General features: G+C 36.7%; 1 protein-coding gene across 1 annotated transcript; it reads left to right on the top strand.

The window, feature by feature from the left end:
• LOC109835004 (NAC transcription factor 29-like) lies at positions 731-7562 on the top strand. Its single transcript, XM_020403007.1, has 5 exons — positions 731-913; positions 3338-3464; positions 5894-6100; positions 6946-7220; positions 7298-7562. Exons 1-5 carry the CDS (start codon positions 731-733, stop codon positions 7355-7357), a joined length of 852 nt encoding a protein of 283 aa, XP_020258596.1. The 3' UTR covers positions 7358-7562.

Genomic DNA, 16845 nt, shown 5'->3' with positions numbered 1-16845 from the left:
CCCGGTTTTTGGCTATCATTGAAAAAAAAACTTTCCCGTGGCTAAATCCAGGTGATCAAGCAGCAGCATGATGGTGGCCTTGTCTGATGTAATTGCTCCAAAACTAACATAGTTTTTGAAATTGGATGATCCATAAGCCTTCCAATGTTCAGACCTCATTCGTGGAACAATTCCATCCATGAATTGACAATATCCACGTATATTGCAACAGATTCTGATATCATGCTTACTGTAAAACACAACACAATAGACATCAACTTAGGGTTCTAATACGGCTAAAATCACAATGCCAAACACATTAAATCGTCAAATGTGAATGATTGGGTTAATACTTACATCTCAGGCTTGCTCCTCGCTGATTCAGATGAGTGAGATGATGATGTCGACATCCCAGCGAGCGTCACTGTTCGGTTTGGCAGAGGGACTCCAGCGACTCGCTTGCGGTCGGGGGGGGGGGGGGGGGGGGGCTTGTCGCGGTCGAGCGTCGACGAAGACGGTTCACAGATATTTCGCCGAAGAGAAAAACGACGACGAGGGGTGTCGGTGGTCTTAAGAGGAAGACGATGAGGAGGCGTCGGTGGTTTCGAAGAATATGACGAGCGGTGGCGGTCTTCGACAAAGACGACGAAGACAAAGTTGATGAAACCAGATCTAATGTGAGTTGCCGAGATGAAAACAACGACGACGCAGTGGCGGCGGTCTTCAGAGGAATAGGGTTTCGAAGAATACGATGAGCGCGGCGCTCTTCGACGAAGACGACGAGCACGAAGATGGCAAGTACGGTTCCCAAGCGTTTGTCCGTCGACGGTGGTTTTGGGAGGAGGAGGGTTTCGACAGGAAGATGATCTCGAAATTTGTTACATGTGGTTTCGATAACAGCGCTCAGAGAGGGTGTATAGTGAATTGGGAAGGGGTAATTTGGGGATACTTTTTGGGTAGTGTATCTGTACTCATTTTGGGGCCTTGTTGCATTTCTTTTTTTGTATAAGGGCTTTGTGGTTATGCTTTTGGGCTTGGGGTAGGGATGAATGACCCTGTTAGACCCTAGAGGGGGGGGCGGGGGTGCATTAGGGTCTTATGCTAATCTAATTTGATTGAATGCCAATTAAAATTAATTAACAAGTTATCCTAGCAAGTATGAAATACAACAATGTATATGAGCTAGGATAAGCAATATGAACAACAAGATATATCCTAACAAAGAGATATAGGCAATGTATGAGCAATGATATATAAACTCAAGGATAAACAATCTAAACTAGATAGAGGGCAATATAATCAACAAGCAATATACAAAGGCGATATAAGATATGAACATAAAAGTAAGTGCGTCAATGCAATCACAAACAAACAATATGATTACAGAGTTCGGTCCCCACGACCTACGTCTCCGCTCCTCACCTCGAGGAGATCTCCACTATCACAACCGGGTTTTCTACGTTTACCCGAACAATGTTTACACCTCACAATACAATCACTATGCAATCACACCTCACACACTAAGTGTTGGTCATAGCCCGTGTCCTCCTCCTCAAGTGCTCGGTTACAACCTCTCCCTAGGCACGTCAACCGACGCCACTCCTCTTGGATTCGACCCCGTCTCTCACCACACACTTCTCTCGGTATACAAGTGTATTACAAGTGAATCCTCACAATTAAGCACAATATAACAAATAATTGTTCTCTCTAACAAGGTGAGAACTCAATTAGGCTCAACTCAATGTCACACTATCCCATAACCCAATTATATAATGTATGCAAATACAATAAGCTCAAGTGGGTGTGTGTAACAAAGAGATATAAATAAAAACTTAACTCAATAAGAACTAGCAATAAGATTGATATGAAATACAATAATAGAAATGCTAGAAAATAGAGTTAAGGAAACTTCTCTAAAAACACAAAGAGAGGATGATGAAGTGTTGAAGATGAACTCTTCAATAGTTGATGCAAACTCCTCTTTGTAATAGCAAACCCAAAACAAACTTAAACCAAAACTAAACAATCTTAAACCCTTGTTTAAAACCTTGTTTAAAAAACTTCTTGGATTTATTGAGAAAGAACAGCAATGGGGTATTTATACCCACTCAAAATCTCAGCTAAAAACCCCAAGCCAAATGACAAAAACAGCCCCAACAACGGTAACAAAACTAGCCGTTGGAAACAGAATTGAAGGAGCGGCGGTCGACCGGAAATTCTCGCGGTCGACCGCGATCTAGGTCTGAAACAGAGAATGCAATCAGAACTTCGTCGGTCGACCGGTGCGGTCGACCGATGGAGCTCTCGGTCGACCGCATCGGTCGACCGACCAACTCTCTGCTGCATGCTAACGAAAGAACAAATGAGCGGTCGACCGATGCGGTCGACCGAAGACTGACACAGCAGAAAACTGATATTAAAACAGATTTTTGAGACTTTTGAAAATATGTTAAAAATAACAAATGAAGTCCAAAAATAATAAAACTTTAGGAAATGTATATAAACATGAAAACAAACATGTTACAAAAAGAATTTTTCAAGTTGCATTCCCCATTTGTGAAAAATCATCATTTTGTAAAAAGGTCCAAAACACGAAAATGTAAACATGTGAATTTTGACATTTTGGCTAAACTATGTTTTAAAACTTTGCACAATGATTGTATAGACTTAACAAAGTATGTATATGATTATTGTTAAGTCTAAAAACTAAGAATAAAATATTTTCACAAAATTGCATATTCTATGCAATAAATACCAAAACACAATAGTAAATATGAAATATATGATTTCATATTTATAAACATGAAAACTCAAAAACTATGTATGTATATATATAACTATATATATGCATAGAAACCAAAACTTATGTCTATATATATCTATATATATATATATACGAAGAAACCAATAAATGTGTGTGTATAAGATATTGAGCTTAACGTACTTAACACACATAATATAAATCCTAAACTAAATTACCCAAGCTTGATCTTGATCTTCATTGAGCTCAACTTGGTACACGTTGCGGATGAAGCTAAACTTGAATCTTGAACTTGAATTGTACGATGCTTCACTCCACAATTCCGCCAACCTCCTCTTGATATGATCGTGTAGGCTCAATTCCATCCATCCTCCAACTCGTTGTTTGTCTAGAATAAATACGAAAACACAAACACTAGACAAACAACATTAGTTATAAATTGTTTGTTAAACATCATCAAAACAAGAAGGCCAACAGACCCAACTTAACTTGGTTCCCCAAAGCAATTTTCCCTTTTTTTTCAGAATTTAGTATAAATACAGAACCCATCCTTATTTCTTTCTTATAATTTCTCTCTTTCACTTTCTTTGATAATAGCAAGGAAATTGTCTCTCAAAGAAAATAATAGCAAAGAAATTGTTTGAAGCAATGAATGAATCAAGGAGAAAGGAGAAGGGCGATTCCATGCAAGGACCTGACCTTTTCTGCAGCAATCCAGTTCCGGGTAATGACTAATTAATTGTTTCGATCGTAATTTTATTGATTTAACATCATATATATTGATTAATTGAATGTGTTTTATCTTGTGAAGTTCTTTACCTCTTGTGAAGTCAACGTTTTCTGATTTTTCCGATGTTTTCTATTGTTGTCTTTAGCTAAGTTCTTCCATCAGTAATTATGATCGATATCAAGAAAAAAAATTGAGGAAAGTATCAAGAAAAGAGTTCTTTTTGGGGATATCATGAAAAATATCAAGAAAAGAGTTATGTTTAAAGAATTTGTGGAATAGAACATCCTTAATTTATGCATGTTGTCTTTATGGTTGGATTGAATCTTTAATCTTCTTTCAAAATTTGCCTTAATAAGTTAAGTATCTGAACTTATGTGGACAAATTAAAGCAAACACAATAAAGGTACTCAAAGCAATTTGTGTGTACTAATTGCATTTGACTCTTGTTAAGCTCTGCAATCTTTATATCAGATGTACCAGAGTTTGCCAAATATAAAAACTTTTCCCATTCAAATCTAAAAGTAATATACAGTATTACTATTAAAAAAAACAATTCAAGATGACATAATATTCAGGTTTTTATGATACCCATTGTTGATGGATATTGTTCTCAAGTAGTAGTTTCTTTCATCAACTCTCCAATACTCATGATGGATATTTGTCGATAATTTTTCTATTTTAGCACCCTTCTCAACAGGTTTATAATGAATATTATATGCAAAATGTGTATCTTGTCTTTTATGTTTTCTTATTTTTATAATTTTATTTAATGTGTGAGAGTTTCTTTCCTATTCAATTGTATTCATCTGTACTCTGATGATCATGTAAATATAAAACTTCATCTTTCCTGTGCATCATTTTACTGGATGTATCATACTTTTTTGTTATTATTTATGAAGAATTTTTCAAAACAGACCCGCTTCAACTTTTTTTTCTTAAAACCGACCCGTTTTTTATTTATTTATCAAAACCGACCCGATTTTGTAATTAGCAGCTTAATCACCATCCTAAACAGTCGGGGTTGGCAACCCCGACTATTTAGGAAGGTGTTAAACCCTAATTAGAAGCCTTAAACCCTAAAAATTAATGTCCTAAATAGTCGGGGTTGCCAACCCCGACTGTTTAGGAATGTGATTAAGCTGCTAATTACAAAATCGGGTCGGTTTTGATAAATAAAAAAAACGGGTCGGTTTTAAGAAAAAAAAGTTGAAGCGGGTCTGTTTTGAAAAATTCTTCTATTATTTATATAGGAAAATACAGGTTTTAATTATTTATTTTGAGAATTAGAGATAGACGTTACCCTCCTTAATTAGTACTTAATGTTTTTGTAAGAGACTAAGAAGACTCCATGTTTCCTTTTCAATTGTAACGGACTTTATACAATGTGGCAGTTTGTATTGTTCTACGAAAAAAATTAATTAGAATATTTCATGTGGTAATTGACTATGAAATCACATTTAGATCAAGTTATGAAGTCTTCTGAAAAGAATGATTTTTCCCCTTGTAGTTGACCCTAAAATCTTTGACATTATGATATATGGCCCAAAATCTTCTTATTTACCAAAGCCTTGTAGTTGTTTATGTCAGACCTACTAATTGTTTAAAACAGTTTTATGACATTCAATTAAATTCTAGCTAAAATTTATGTTGTTTGGATCATTATGCACATTAAAGTTATTAATTTATCTACTATGGTTAACCTTTAATCCTAGCACAACTATAAATTTGAATGGGGTCTTAAATCTTAATAGAGGATGTATTTAAAGCAACTAAAAAGGATTTGGGCTTAATATCATAATATGAGAGTTTGGAGTACGGTACTGGAAAAACCCAAAGGAAAAAAGAGCAAAAAGGAAGGAGCCAGTTTATTGACGCTCAAATTTAACACCTTTTGTTGGTAGTTTTCATCTCGTAGCTCTCCATTTCATGAACATTTAGACGTCAAATGTCAATGGAAGAAAATGTAATACCCTCTATTGCCAACAATGCATAAATATCAGTAGTAAAGACAGATCAAGAGAACCTTGTACAGGTTTTGCAACTTTCAAGATAATATAATATTCAAGTAATTATGTTGTCTTTTTCTGTTTCAAGATGATGTGTGGAACTTAATTTGCACATGTATATCTTATCTATTCTCTATTTTTAATTTCATATTTTTTTTATTTAAAGCTTGTGATTTTCTTATTCTGTTATTCGTGATTTGTGTGATGGTCATGTAAATATAAATCTTTCCAATGTATCTTTATATTGGTTGTTTCGTAATGACAAAGAAATCAAATTGTCAAATATAACACCTTTTATTGACATCGTTCTATCAAAATTTTTAGTATGATATCTTATTCTATGTCAAGAACAATTGGGCCTCAAACATCAAAAAAAAAAAAAATGTAACAATGTTCACCATACTGCCAATAATGCAGATTTACCAGCTGAGAACAATTTACAGATTTTGCGAAGGCCGGGGAGGAGACAAGAGCCAATAAAGGCACCTCCAGGCTATCTTTTTGCACCTACAGATGAAGATCTCGCTTTCAAATACCTCTTGGGCAAAAAGCTCCGTAACTTAGTTCCTTATGATGTCGTAAGAGAGGCCGATGTGTACGAGACCCACCCAGAGAAACTTACCCGTGAGTATACCTGATGTTTTTGCAATTTTTCCTTCGTTTTTGGGTTCTTTTGACATTGCTCAGTAGATTGCATATAGTTGTTAAGAGTCCTTGGAATTATATGATTTACAATTAACATCATGACAAAATTATATGATATATAATTTTTAACTCTTAACTGTTAGTCATTCTAGTTTACATGTCCTCTTCAACTGGGGATTATACCATTAAAACAAAAAAATAATTCTGCCTTTTTCTCACTATTTGTTCTATTCATTCTTATATGTTTGCCTTCATGACATCTATTTTCTCCAGTGACTAATCTAACAAGAGATATTCAATTTATGGTTCCAATATACAGGAAAATGAAAAAAAAAAGATGCTGAAAAGTATAAGATAAACGAAATTATAGAGATAAATCAAGAAAAAGAATAAATTTTCAGCAATTGAAACATAATAAAAAGTATTAACCAAATATGAAGCACTGATTAGATTTTTTGGGGACTTACTACCGAATCAAATGTCAGCGAAGACAAGACTAATATCGGAAAAAAGAAATCCTATTCTAGTTTTTTTTTTCTTTTTTCTTTTTTATTTTAAAGTAAGCCCGTAGAAAAGCTTCACTATTTGATTCCTCACAAGACAATTCTTGCTATAACATGGTATCGATCAGTTGGCTTAATTTGACAGTAACTTTCAAGTCATTAATATTTGTTTCCCTCTATGTTCTATTCGCCATAGCAAACCTACTTAAGCTATCCTTGTTAGTTATCTCAAAAGTCTACTTGTCTACATTTATTGTTCTATAAAACACCCCACTTTACTTACTAAATCTAATAAGTTTATCATGATGATCATCAATATAGAGAAATTTGAGAAATGGGGAGCAAACGGTAAATGGTACTTCTTCACCACAAGAAGAGGAGACAATGGTGATGGCCACACTAATGACAGAGTAGGGTACTGGAAAGCTACACGGTTGGATGAGCAAATGCAAGGTCCTTATAATAAAGTTGCAGTGAAGAAAACTCTGGTTTATTATTTAGCCAAGCCCCCTCTTGGCACCAAAACCACCTGGATCATGCGCCAGATTGTACTTGTTGACGCTCAAAAGCAGTCCAATAACCCGGATGTGTCAATGGTAAATATTTCAAATGAAAAAGAGTTATAGATCGTATGCGGCTCAACGATATTATTTTTCTGTTGTTATTTTTGCAGACTGACGATGAATTGGCATTATGTGTCATCACAAGGAAACGATTGGTTGACTCAGACTAGAACACCACCAAGAAGGTAATGGAAGCATGCGACGTCTGCAGTCTGAGCTTGATTCTGAAGTTGTATGGAGAGTTTACTTTTTGGATAGATTCCAAATTTTGATTCAACTGGGCATTTTGATCTGTATACGATATTTTCCAGATGCATGCGTCTTGAAAATTCTAGCTATACAGTTAATTCAATTTCAGTTTCTCGGGTTGTGTAGCTTGCGTGCACTTTGAATGTTAAGAGTAGAGATAACGTCAATTCTTGTGCTCTGCATGTTTTGTGGAACAAAATTGATAGTTTCAAGATAATTCTCTCTGGTTTTGTTATGCAATGTTAAATCTACACATATATGATGGCATTACTTGTTTTTTTACATAATTTCTTGGAATCATGCTGGAAGTTGAACGCAGAGATTTTTTTATGAACTGAAATACTTTTTTTTTTCCTTTGAGAGAAAAGAAAGCTAACGGAGTTCTTATCATAAAAAGAACTGAAATACTTTTTCATTAGGAAGTGTCCTGTATTTATAGTAGTTCTGGAGAAATTAGAATGCAGGTTTAGAAGAGACTCTAATTCAAATAGAGATGTATAGAATTTTAAATGGTACCCAAAATCATCGCTTGAAAATCAACGTCTGGTGTTGTATTCTATTTTTCTCCGCTTGCGAGCCTGAATAGAATATCTTTCATCGGATTAAATAAATAAAAAAAGGTACCCGGGCTGGCGGGCACATGCATGTTCAATCATGGCCCATGTTCAGGGCCCATTATCATTCCTAGGTCCACCCACTTTGAATCGTTCAAGATCCTAATTTCCACACGCGGTTTGGAACTACACGCGAGACAAATTTACCGTCAAATCCATGGTCTTCTCCTGTTTTTTTTTTTTTTTTCTTCTCGCTCTCGCGTATGAGTCCTGACAAATTCAAATTGACCCTCACTAATATGCATAAAAAGCTGCAAAAGGGTCCCACTAACGTCTGCTTCATATTTTATTCCCAGTTGGCCTGTTTAAAAAAAAAAAAAAAAGATTTGGACCTGTTCGTGGTGCCGACCTCAACATTCAGTCCCTTTGGCGGGTAAAAGCGGAAGCCCTTTTTTTGTCGTGGAGTGAAAATGCGGCTTGTAGCGGTTTGCTTCGGTTGGCGGGTAGAACTTGAACAGATTGACTCATTAGATGTTTAAACTTCGTACTAAGGGTACTTTAAGCTTTTAAATCAAATTGTCTTAAGCGGGCCATTAAACATAAACTTGCTTTTCTCCCTAAAAGATTTATCTTACTCTGTTATTGATATAAACAGATGTCATGACCTCTGTAACAGAAGTTATCTATCGATCTGTTACCATATATATGATAGAAGAGGAGTGCCAGCTACATTTGCGAGCGCACCGCACTGACGCCGTAGCGCGGACATGTATCCCTACGTGTCCATGTATAGGGCACATGTCCCAACCACCGCACTAGCGAGTGTGGCTAGCATTTCTCACGGTAGAAAAAAGGAAAATAATACAGGATTCCCTCTCTCATTCGCTACAGTGCACCGGGCCCCACATGAGATTTTAAAATTTTAAAATCCCATGTGGAGCCCGGTGCACTGTAGCGAATGAGAGAGGGAGTGTGGTTGAGGCTGTGGTTGGTGGTGTGCCCCTAGTGCCACTCTAGAAATAATTGTTATTGATAGTACGAGTGACAACTAACAGTCGCCCTAGAATTTTCTTTCTTTTGCAAACTTTCTATCATTATAGAACCATCACAATAATTTCTTTCGCATGTTTTCAATCGACATGTAGGTACTTGTGACCATAATAGTTGTTTAGTCTGGATAGACATTTGTCATATTATAATATTGTGATGCAGCGCGGAAGTAGTAGCCTCGGAATCCACCAAGAGTGATCTATGAATCCACAAAGAACGATATTCGAATCCACGAAGAACTTCGAATCCACGAAGAAAATAGATAAAACAAATAAGACTCCTAGTAAGACTATAATTACAAAAAAAAGTGTCAAATTCTATCCTAAAAAGACTCTTTATAATAAAAGAAACAAATCATGAATCAAAATTGATTTTGTTTCCTAATCTAATTTGGCTCTAAAATTGAATTTATTTCCTAATCTAAATAGACTCCAACTCAGATTAAGCGTTGTAGGCATCGAAAATTGCCTATAGGTCTCCACGAACAGCTCAGTGCTAAGAAACGACGATGAACGTCACTATCCGGTTCACAGAAGTTTGATTGATGTTGGTGAACGCTTGAAGTGAATCGATGAACTATGTAAACCAACGGAATTTCAGAATAACAAAGACACGAACTGATCGGGAACCTCGTATCATTCACAAATGGCGAAATACCCTTCGTGTCTCATTTGTTCAACTGATGATATAATCATTGGAGCTTATAGAACTCCTCGTCGGATTTCCAACGCACTTTGAATCGCTCAAATCCGAGTTCGGATGAAGAAGTTACGGCGGAAACGAACGAATGTGCAAAAACAGCGTCTCAGCCTGAATTGAGACACCCCGAGGTGTCTTGGCCCAAACGAGACACCCCAAGGTGTCTCGGCCCCGCTGAGACACCCTGGGGTGTCTCCAGGCCCAAAAACGGGTTGTTATGTTGTTATGTACCATACAAAAGAAGACAAAAGAGGGGAGGGTGTGTCTCGGTTTTGAACCGAGACACCCTAGGGTGTCTCGGCCAAGGTTGAGACACCCACGGGTGTCTCAACCCAGTTTGAGCCCCCGTATGCCCTTTTCAAGCCCGATTTTTAGCCTGTTTTATCCGTTTTCATCGGTTATTGGATGTTTTGACGAAAATCGACACCAATAAACGTACGACGTTCAAAACCCTAAGGTCAACGCCGGTCAACGCGTTGCGATCAAAAAGTCAACGTACAACGTTCAAAGCCCTAAGGTCAACGCCGGTCAACGCGTAACCCTAGGTCAACGCCAGTCAACGCGTTGCGATCAAAAAGTCAACATACGACGTTCAAAACCCTAAGGTCAACGCCGGTCAACGCGTAACCCTAGGTCAACGCCAGCCAACGCGTTGTGATCAAAAAGTCAACGTTCGACGTTCAAAACCCTAGGGTCAACTCCGGTCAACGCGTAACCCTAGGCCAACGCCAGTCAACGCGTTACGATCAAAAAGTCAACGTACGACGTTCAAAACCCTAAGGTTAACACCGGTCAACGCGTAACCCTAGGTCAACGTGTTGCGATAAAAAAGTCAACATTCAACGTTCAAAACCCTAGGGTCAACGTCAGTCAACGCGTTGTAATCAAAAAAGTCAACTCACGACGTTCGAAACTCTAGGGTCAACGCGTAACCCTAGGTCAACGCCAGTCAACGCGTTGCGATCAAAAAGTCAACGTTCGACGTTCAAAACCCTAGGGTCAACGCCGGTCAACGCGTAACCCTAGGTCAACGCGTTGTGATAAAAAAGTCAACACACGACGTTCAAAACCCTAGGGTCAACACGTAACCCTAGGTCAACGCCAGTCAACGCGTTACGATAAAAAAAAATCAACGTGCGACGATCAAAATCCTAGGGTCAACGCCGGTCAACGTGTAACCATAGGTCAACGCCAGTCAACGCGTTACGATTAAAAAGTCAACGTGAATCAACATATCATGACGGAGGTAGTCAGTTCAAAGTCAACTTGACGACACGAACCAAACTCAACTCATCAGTTTTAGATTTGAGACTTCGACGATGGCCAGGCGATAAACGCGACACCGAAAGAACTTCAGCTATTCGTCAAAGCATCGAATGGATTGAAAATCGAAGGAGTCAAGAATTGAAGCTAATCACAGGTCCTTTACACCAGTTAAAGGCTGGACCAATCATATCCAAAGTATTCCAGCCTCTTCTATAAAAGAAACGAGTCTGGAACGCTTTGGAGGGGGTATCTGTAGGCATCGAAAATTACCTATAGGTCTCCACGAACAGCTCAGTACTAAGAAACGATGATGAACGTCACTATCCGGTTCACAGAAGTTTGATTAATGTTGGTGAACGCTTGAAGTGAATCGACGAACTACGTAAACCAACGGAATTTCAGAATAACAAAGACACGAACTGATCGGGAACCTCGTATCGTTCACAAACGGCGAAATACCCTTCATGTATCATTTGTTCAACTGATGATATAATCATTGGAGCTTATAGAACTCCTCGTCGGCTTTCTAACGCACTTTGAATTGCTCAAATCCGAGTTTGGATGAAGAAGTTACGGCGGAAACGAACGAATGTGCAAAAACAGCGTCTCAGCCTGAATTGAGACACCTCGAGGTGTCTCGGCCCAAACGAGACACCCCAAGGTGTCTCGGCCCCGCTGAGACACCCTAGGGTGTCTCCAGGCCTAAAAACGGGTTGTTATGTTGTTTTAACCACCCAGAGCCTATAAATACAGGCCTCAGGCCCTCATTTTGGAGATCTGGATTTTTGGAGAATTGGTGAAGCCTTGCCGGATCGAAGATTGATCGAGTTCTTCAACACAGGAGAGAAAACTTCTTCAGATCTGCACCGCCCGCATCCGATCCTTAGGGTTATCCCGTTGTGATAATTCTAAGAAGAGCAATCATCTCGCCGTTGTCGAGATAAGCGCTTCTGCTTCTAGATTCCCTCGCGAATCGACGGAGTTCTGGATCTGATCTGACTGTCAGGTAGTCCACGGATATCGACATCTCCGTCACCGGCTAAAGACCCACGCAAGCAAGAAACGACGAACGGATCTTGCGTTATTTTCGAAAAGTTGTAATCTTTCATTTTTTTTATTGAATATTTTGAATTCTTTGTAAGTAATCCATATTATAATGAATTCTACAATGAATGCAACTTTCTCCGAAAACAAGCGTCCTACACCAGTCTCCCCTTATTGAAAGAAGCTCGACCCGAGTTTATATTTGTTAGAATAGTAGCTTCATTGATAAATAATTTTCTTCTCTTGCAATGATCAGCATCCACCTTGTATTTAGTATTGATTTTCTCCATTTGTTCTTTTACCTCCTCTGCTAGGACTTCTTTTGTATCAAACTTGTGTATGAATCTTTTCCATGACAAGTGTATGTAACTGACAGCATGTGGCTCTGACATGAAAAACTTCTCCAAATATTTTTCTTGTTGCTTCCCATACTCTAGTGTTGACGGTATCATCTCACCATTATTAAAATTATTGACGATTATTGCTTCAAAAAAATGATTTTCTTCCTCATACTCCATACACAATTCTTTTATCTCCTTTATCTCAAACTCTCCACCAAGCAATGCACACATACCATCAATTGTCTCACTCTCTATTTTATTTTTCTCCTCCATCGGGACAATATCAATATGTGTAACATCATTCACAATATCATGTAGAATATTCATCTTCATTAACATATCATTATTAACATAAGGAACCTCATGATGAATCTTGATGGTGACAAAATCTTCCTTTCCGGGGGTGAGCGTCTTGTTGTTTGCCACTAGAGACACTTGCCATTGCTTGTAGTTAGAAGGTAAGAAACAATCTCTCAATAATTCCTTCATCTTTGCCCACGTTCGAACCGGATCCTTTCCTTGATGGTATCGATTTATCAGTACTTCATCCCACCATGCAGATGCTTTTTTTAAGCCTGTAGACCACTAATTTAACTTTTCAATCTTCTGAGATTATATTATACTCAAAATACTTATCTACTTTATCAATCCAATCAAGGAAATCATCAGCATGAAGCTTTCCATTGAAGGATGATATTTTTAATCCTCTAGCATCATAGTTTTCCTTTCTTTGGTAGCCTCTATGATCATCGTTGTAGAATTTATCTTGTGAAGTCAGATCACGTCGTTGGCGATCATCAACGTGATTTTAAACTCTCGTCGTGTTCAGACACTCAACTGTCGCCGCAAGTCACTCCATGACAGTCTTCATCTGATTAGCATCAGCCTTTAGCACGTCGAACTCAGTTCGAGAAATATGGGCTTCATCACCTGCCATCGGATCGGAGGAACAAGGCTCTGATACCAATTGACGTAACACATAAGTAGCCTCAGAATCCACCAAGAGTGTTCTCTGAATCCACAAAGAACGATCTTCGAATCCACGAAGAGCTTCGAATCAATGAAGAAAATATTGAAAAAGAGAAATTTTATTGATGAAAAGTTATTCTCCTTTGGGATTAAATGACTCTTCTTAAATAGATAAACAAATAAGACTCCTAGTAAGACTAGAATTATAAAAAAGAGTGTCAAATTCTATACTAAAAAGACTCCTTATAATAGAGGAAATAAATCACGAATCAAAATTGATTTTGTTTCCTAATCTAATTTGACTCTAAAATTAAATTTATTTCCTAATCTATATTTCCTAATCTAAATAGACTCTAAGTCAGATTAAGCGTCCTACATCATATTATTATAATGTATATATGGACTAAGTATAGTGCATTGAGTGGGTAAGAACCAATTATAAAAAATATTGGGTGCTGTGACATTTGTGACACAAGTCATATCTGACAAATAATTAGAACCCTTTCACACTTAGAACCTTGGGGTGGGGTGAGGTGGGTGGGTGGGGGAGGGGGTTCAATTATTTTCAAAACAATATGAATATGGAATATTGAAACTTACATGGGTTAAAGGATGTGTAGGTTGTCTAAGGATGCAGTGGTAATATTGTAAATATTCTCAGGTTCCTGGTTCAGTCCTCTCTGTCTATCCTGAAGTGTGTGAATGGGATGTGAGATCCATACATGGTTTAATCAGTAGGCATCAACAATTGAACTTTCCCCTCATGAAACATAACGAATATCATCCTCTTAAAGATAATCATACTCTTAAATCCAAAATAATTTTTGAAGTTTGAACAAGAAAGTTTATTCTACTGAAATATTGTATGTAGCTCTGACGCCTCCACATGCATCGTGAGACCGGTCCACAGCAACCAATTCTTCACTACACTAAACATTCAAATTTGAGTTGGGTTTGAGTTGTTTTGCTTCCCGGCCCTCTTGAGAGTATAGCAATCCTTTAATTAATAGAATAAGAATAAAGTGTAGATTAAGATTTTCTTAATCAAAGTTATCCCAAATGCGCCGAGAATCGATGATCTTCTCTGTCCACTTTTGAAATTTTGTCCTCACTCGTGACTTTCGACCTAACTTCAAGTCCACCCGCAGTTGACGCCGCAGTCTCTACAGCCCGAGACTTCAGTACGTCTCACTTTTGCCCCTGTAAATTTGTAATGTGCCGTGAAAAAAGTTGCAAAAACTTAACAGAGTTAATTTTGCAGAAGTCCCAGAATTCCAAATTAAAATCTCAGGATGTCTTTTTGTTAGAAATTCATAATCCACTTCAAATTTACGTAAAAAGAAAAAACCAACTTAAATATAGAGTAATTATGCAGAAACCTACTTTGGATGTAAAATTTTTACATAAAACATCTTCATGTGTTGTAGCAAACCACCTCCCAGTAAAATTTTTACTTAAAAACCAAAAATAAGCTTTAAAAAATTCTTGTTCAAGATAAGTAACGTGTGTCCTAAATAGACCTAAACATTAACGAAATTAAATCACGTATGTTGAATGCGAGTTCTTCAAGGATATTTTTGAAGTCTTAGTGAAAAAAGTGACTGGAAAGTAGTTTATTGCGACACAACCCACTTTATAAAGGTGATTTTCATATAAGTTAACATTTAAATATGATTTATGTATAAGTATTCTATTTTTAAGGTGGTCTATAGGGACGACAAAACCCTTATAAAAATGTGTATAGACACGGAGAAAACATAGTATGAATGATAAAAAATTATTACTGAATAATTAATTGAATAAAGTTGAATTGCAAGTAATTACAAAGTTTACAAATGTAGGCTATGTAGTAGAAACAACAACAAAAAAATGATTAAATCTTTCAAATTATAAACTAGCTATTTAGTAGCTTGAGATTATTTAAACATATTCAAATTCTATGAGTTGTGAAATTCCTTGATTGGGTGTAATCTCTTGGATATTTTTGTAACAAACATCAAACTTTACTATTTAAAGACACACGATCATGAAAATAATGATAATTATCACCTTATACCTCAAATTGTACACTTTATTTCTTTATCAGTGGTAGGAGACAAAGCACTTCCTATAAGCTAGCATATAAACAACATGGTAGGCGACCAACTTATGTAGAACCTGACATTATTGTTTTAACTATTGGAATAGTTAATTTATCACGTTAGCAAATAGCACCACAAAAAAATTGGCTTATACTACACTCGTAAGATATTTTGCAGCTCTTACAAGTATGAAGAGCTATTTTGAGTAAGCAAATGCTAAATGTCAAAGAGACAGACTTATTATCCTTGAATTCTACTTAAATTCAAGTATCCAAAGAGATCGAACCTGCAAATCTTGATTTTTACATAGATAAATGAATCTAATAACTTTTAAAAAATATTTCAAATCTTTGTAGATTGTATACTACTTTCCGTGCTGGGATTTGCAAGCCATTAAATTCCTCTTTTTAATCTTTACAAAATAAATTTCCTGAATTAGCAAATCTTGAAGAAACAAATTTTCTTTTTAGAGTTGTGTATTGATGTAAAAGTACATGAATAAATTTGTACACACAATAAACTCTCCTTCCAGAGAACATATACTTTCTTCATTATGGAAGTAACCATAACCTCATTTTCTCATCAATTGACACGCAAGTTATCTTTCTAATTAGGAAATCAACACATGCGTCACCAAATATTAATGGTATATGCTTGTTCAATATCACATTTAAAGAATATTTTCCCACCAAGTAAATCAAAATTCATACGATTTTATGCTCAATCACCAAGTGCGAATATTTGGATACCAGTGTGCATGCTTGATAGGTAAAGAGATCGAGATAAATTAATATTAAGGATATATGTTCTCCACGATGCTCCAATCTAATAGGAGAAGGTAGTTATCATAAAGTTTAGGCACATTTCTATTATCACTTTGCTGTCTTATTCAGCATAATCTGCAGATTCACTCCTCTTGTTGCCAATTTTGGATAGTGAAGTATAACGAAGAGGCTTTGATTTCAACTCCATTATGGGTGATGAGAATAATTGTAATGTGCCATATAATTGACACACTTGCCATGAGTCTAGTTTTGACCCCATAAAAAAGACGTTTAATCTGTGAAAACATGTTAGAATATAGAAATATAACCATTAACCCGATCACCATAACATTAGAGTTCTAGTGTATTGGTTTTGACCATTTCACAATTATAAAATAACAAACAATATTTTTTTTATTTCAAAGATGCTGTCTTAATTTAGAGGCTCCTTGTCCATTGTTTGCCTAGAGAAATGTCACTGTGCCTCTCTAGAGGATGGGAAACTCTGTAGAGGTTTAATTCTAAGTCCCCACAAACAATAAAAAATATCATCTCCAAGGACGGAGTACGAGAACAAAATCTATATTCTGCATAGGTTTTATCTCATAGCTCCTCTGATAAATTATATCATATCATATCAT

The sequence above is a fragment of the Asparagus officinalis genome, chromosome 3, assembly GCF_001876935.1.
Source record: "Asparagus officinalis chromosome 3, Aspof.V1, whole genome shotgun sequence".
Taxonomy (NCBI): Eukaryota; Viridiplantae; Streptophyta; class Magnoliopsida; order Asparagales; family Asparagaceae; genus Asparagus; species Asparagus officinalis.
This window is presented reverse-complemented; position numbering and strand designations above follow the sequence as displayed.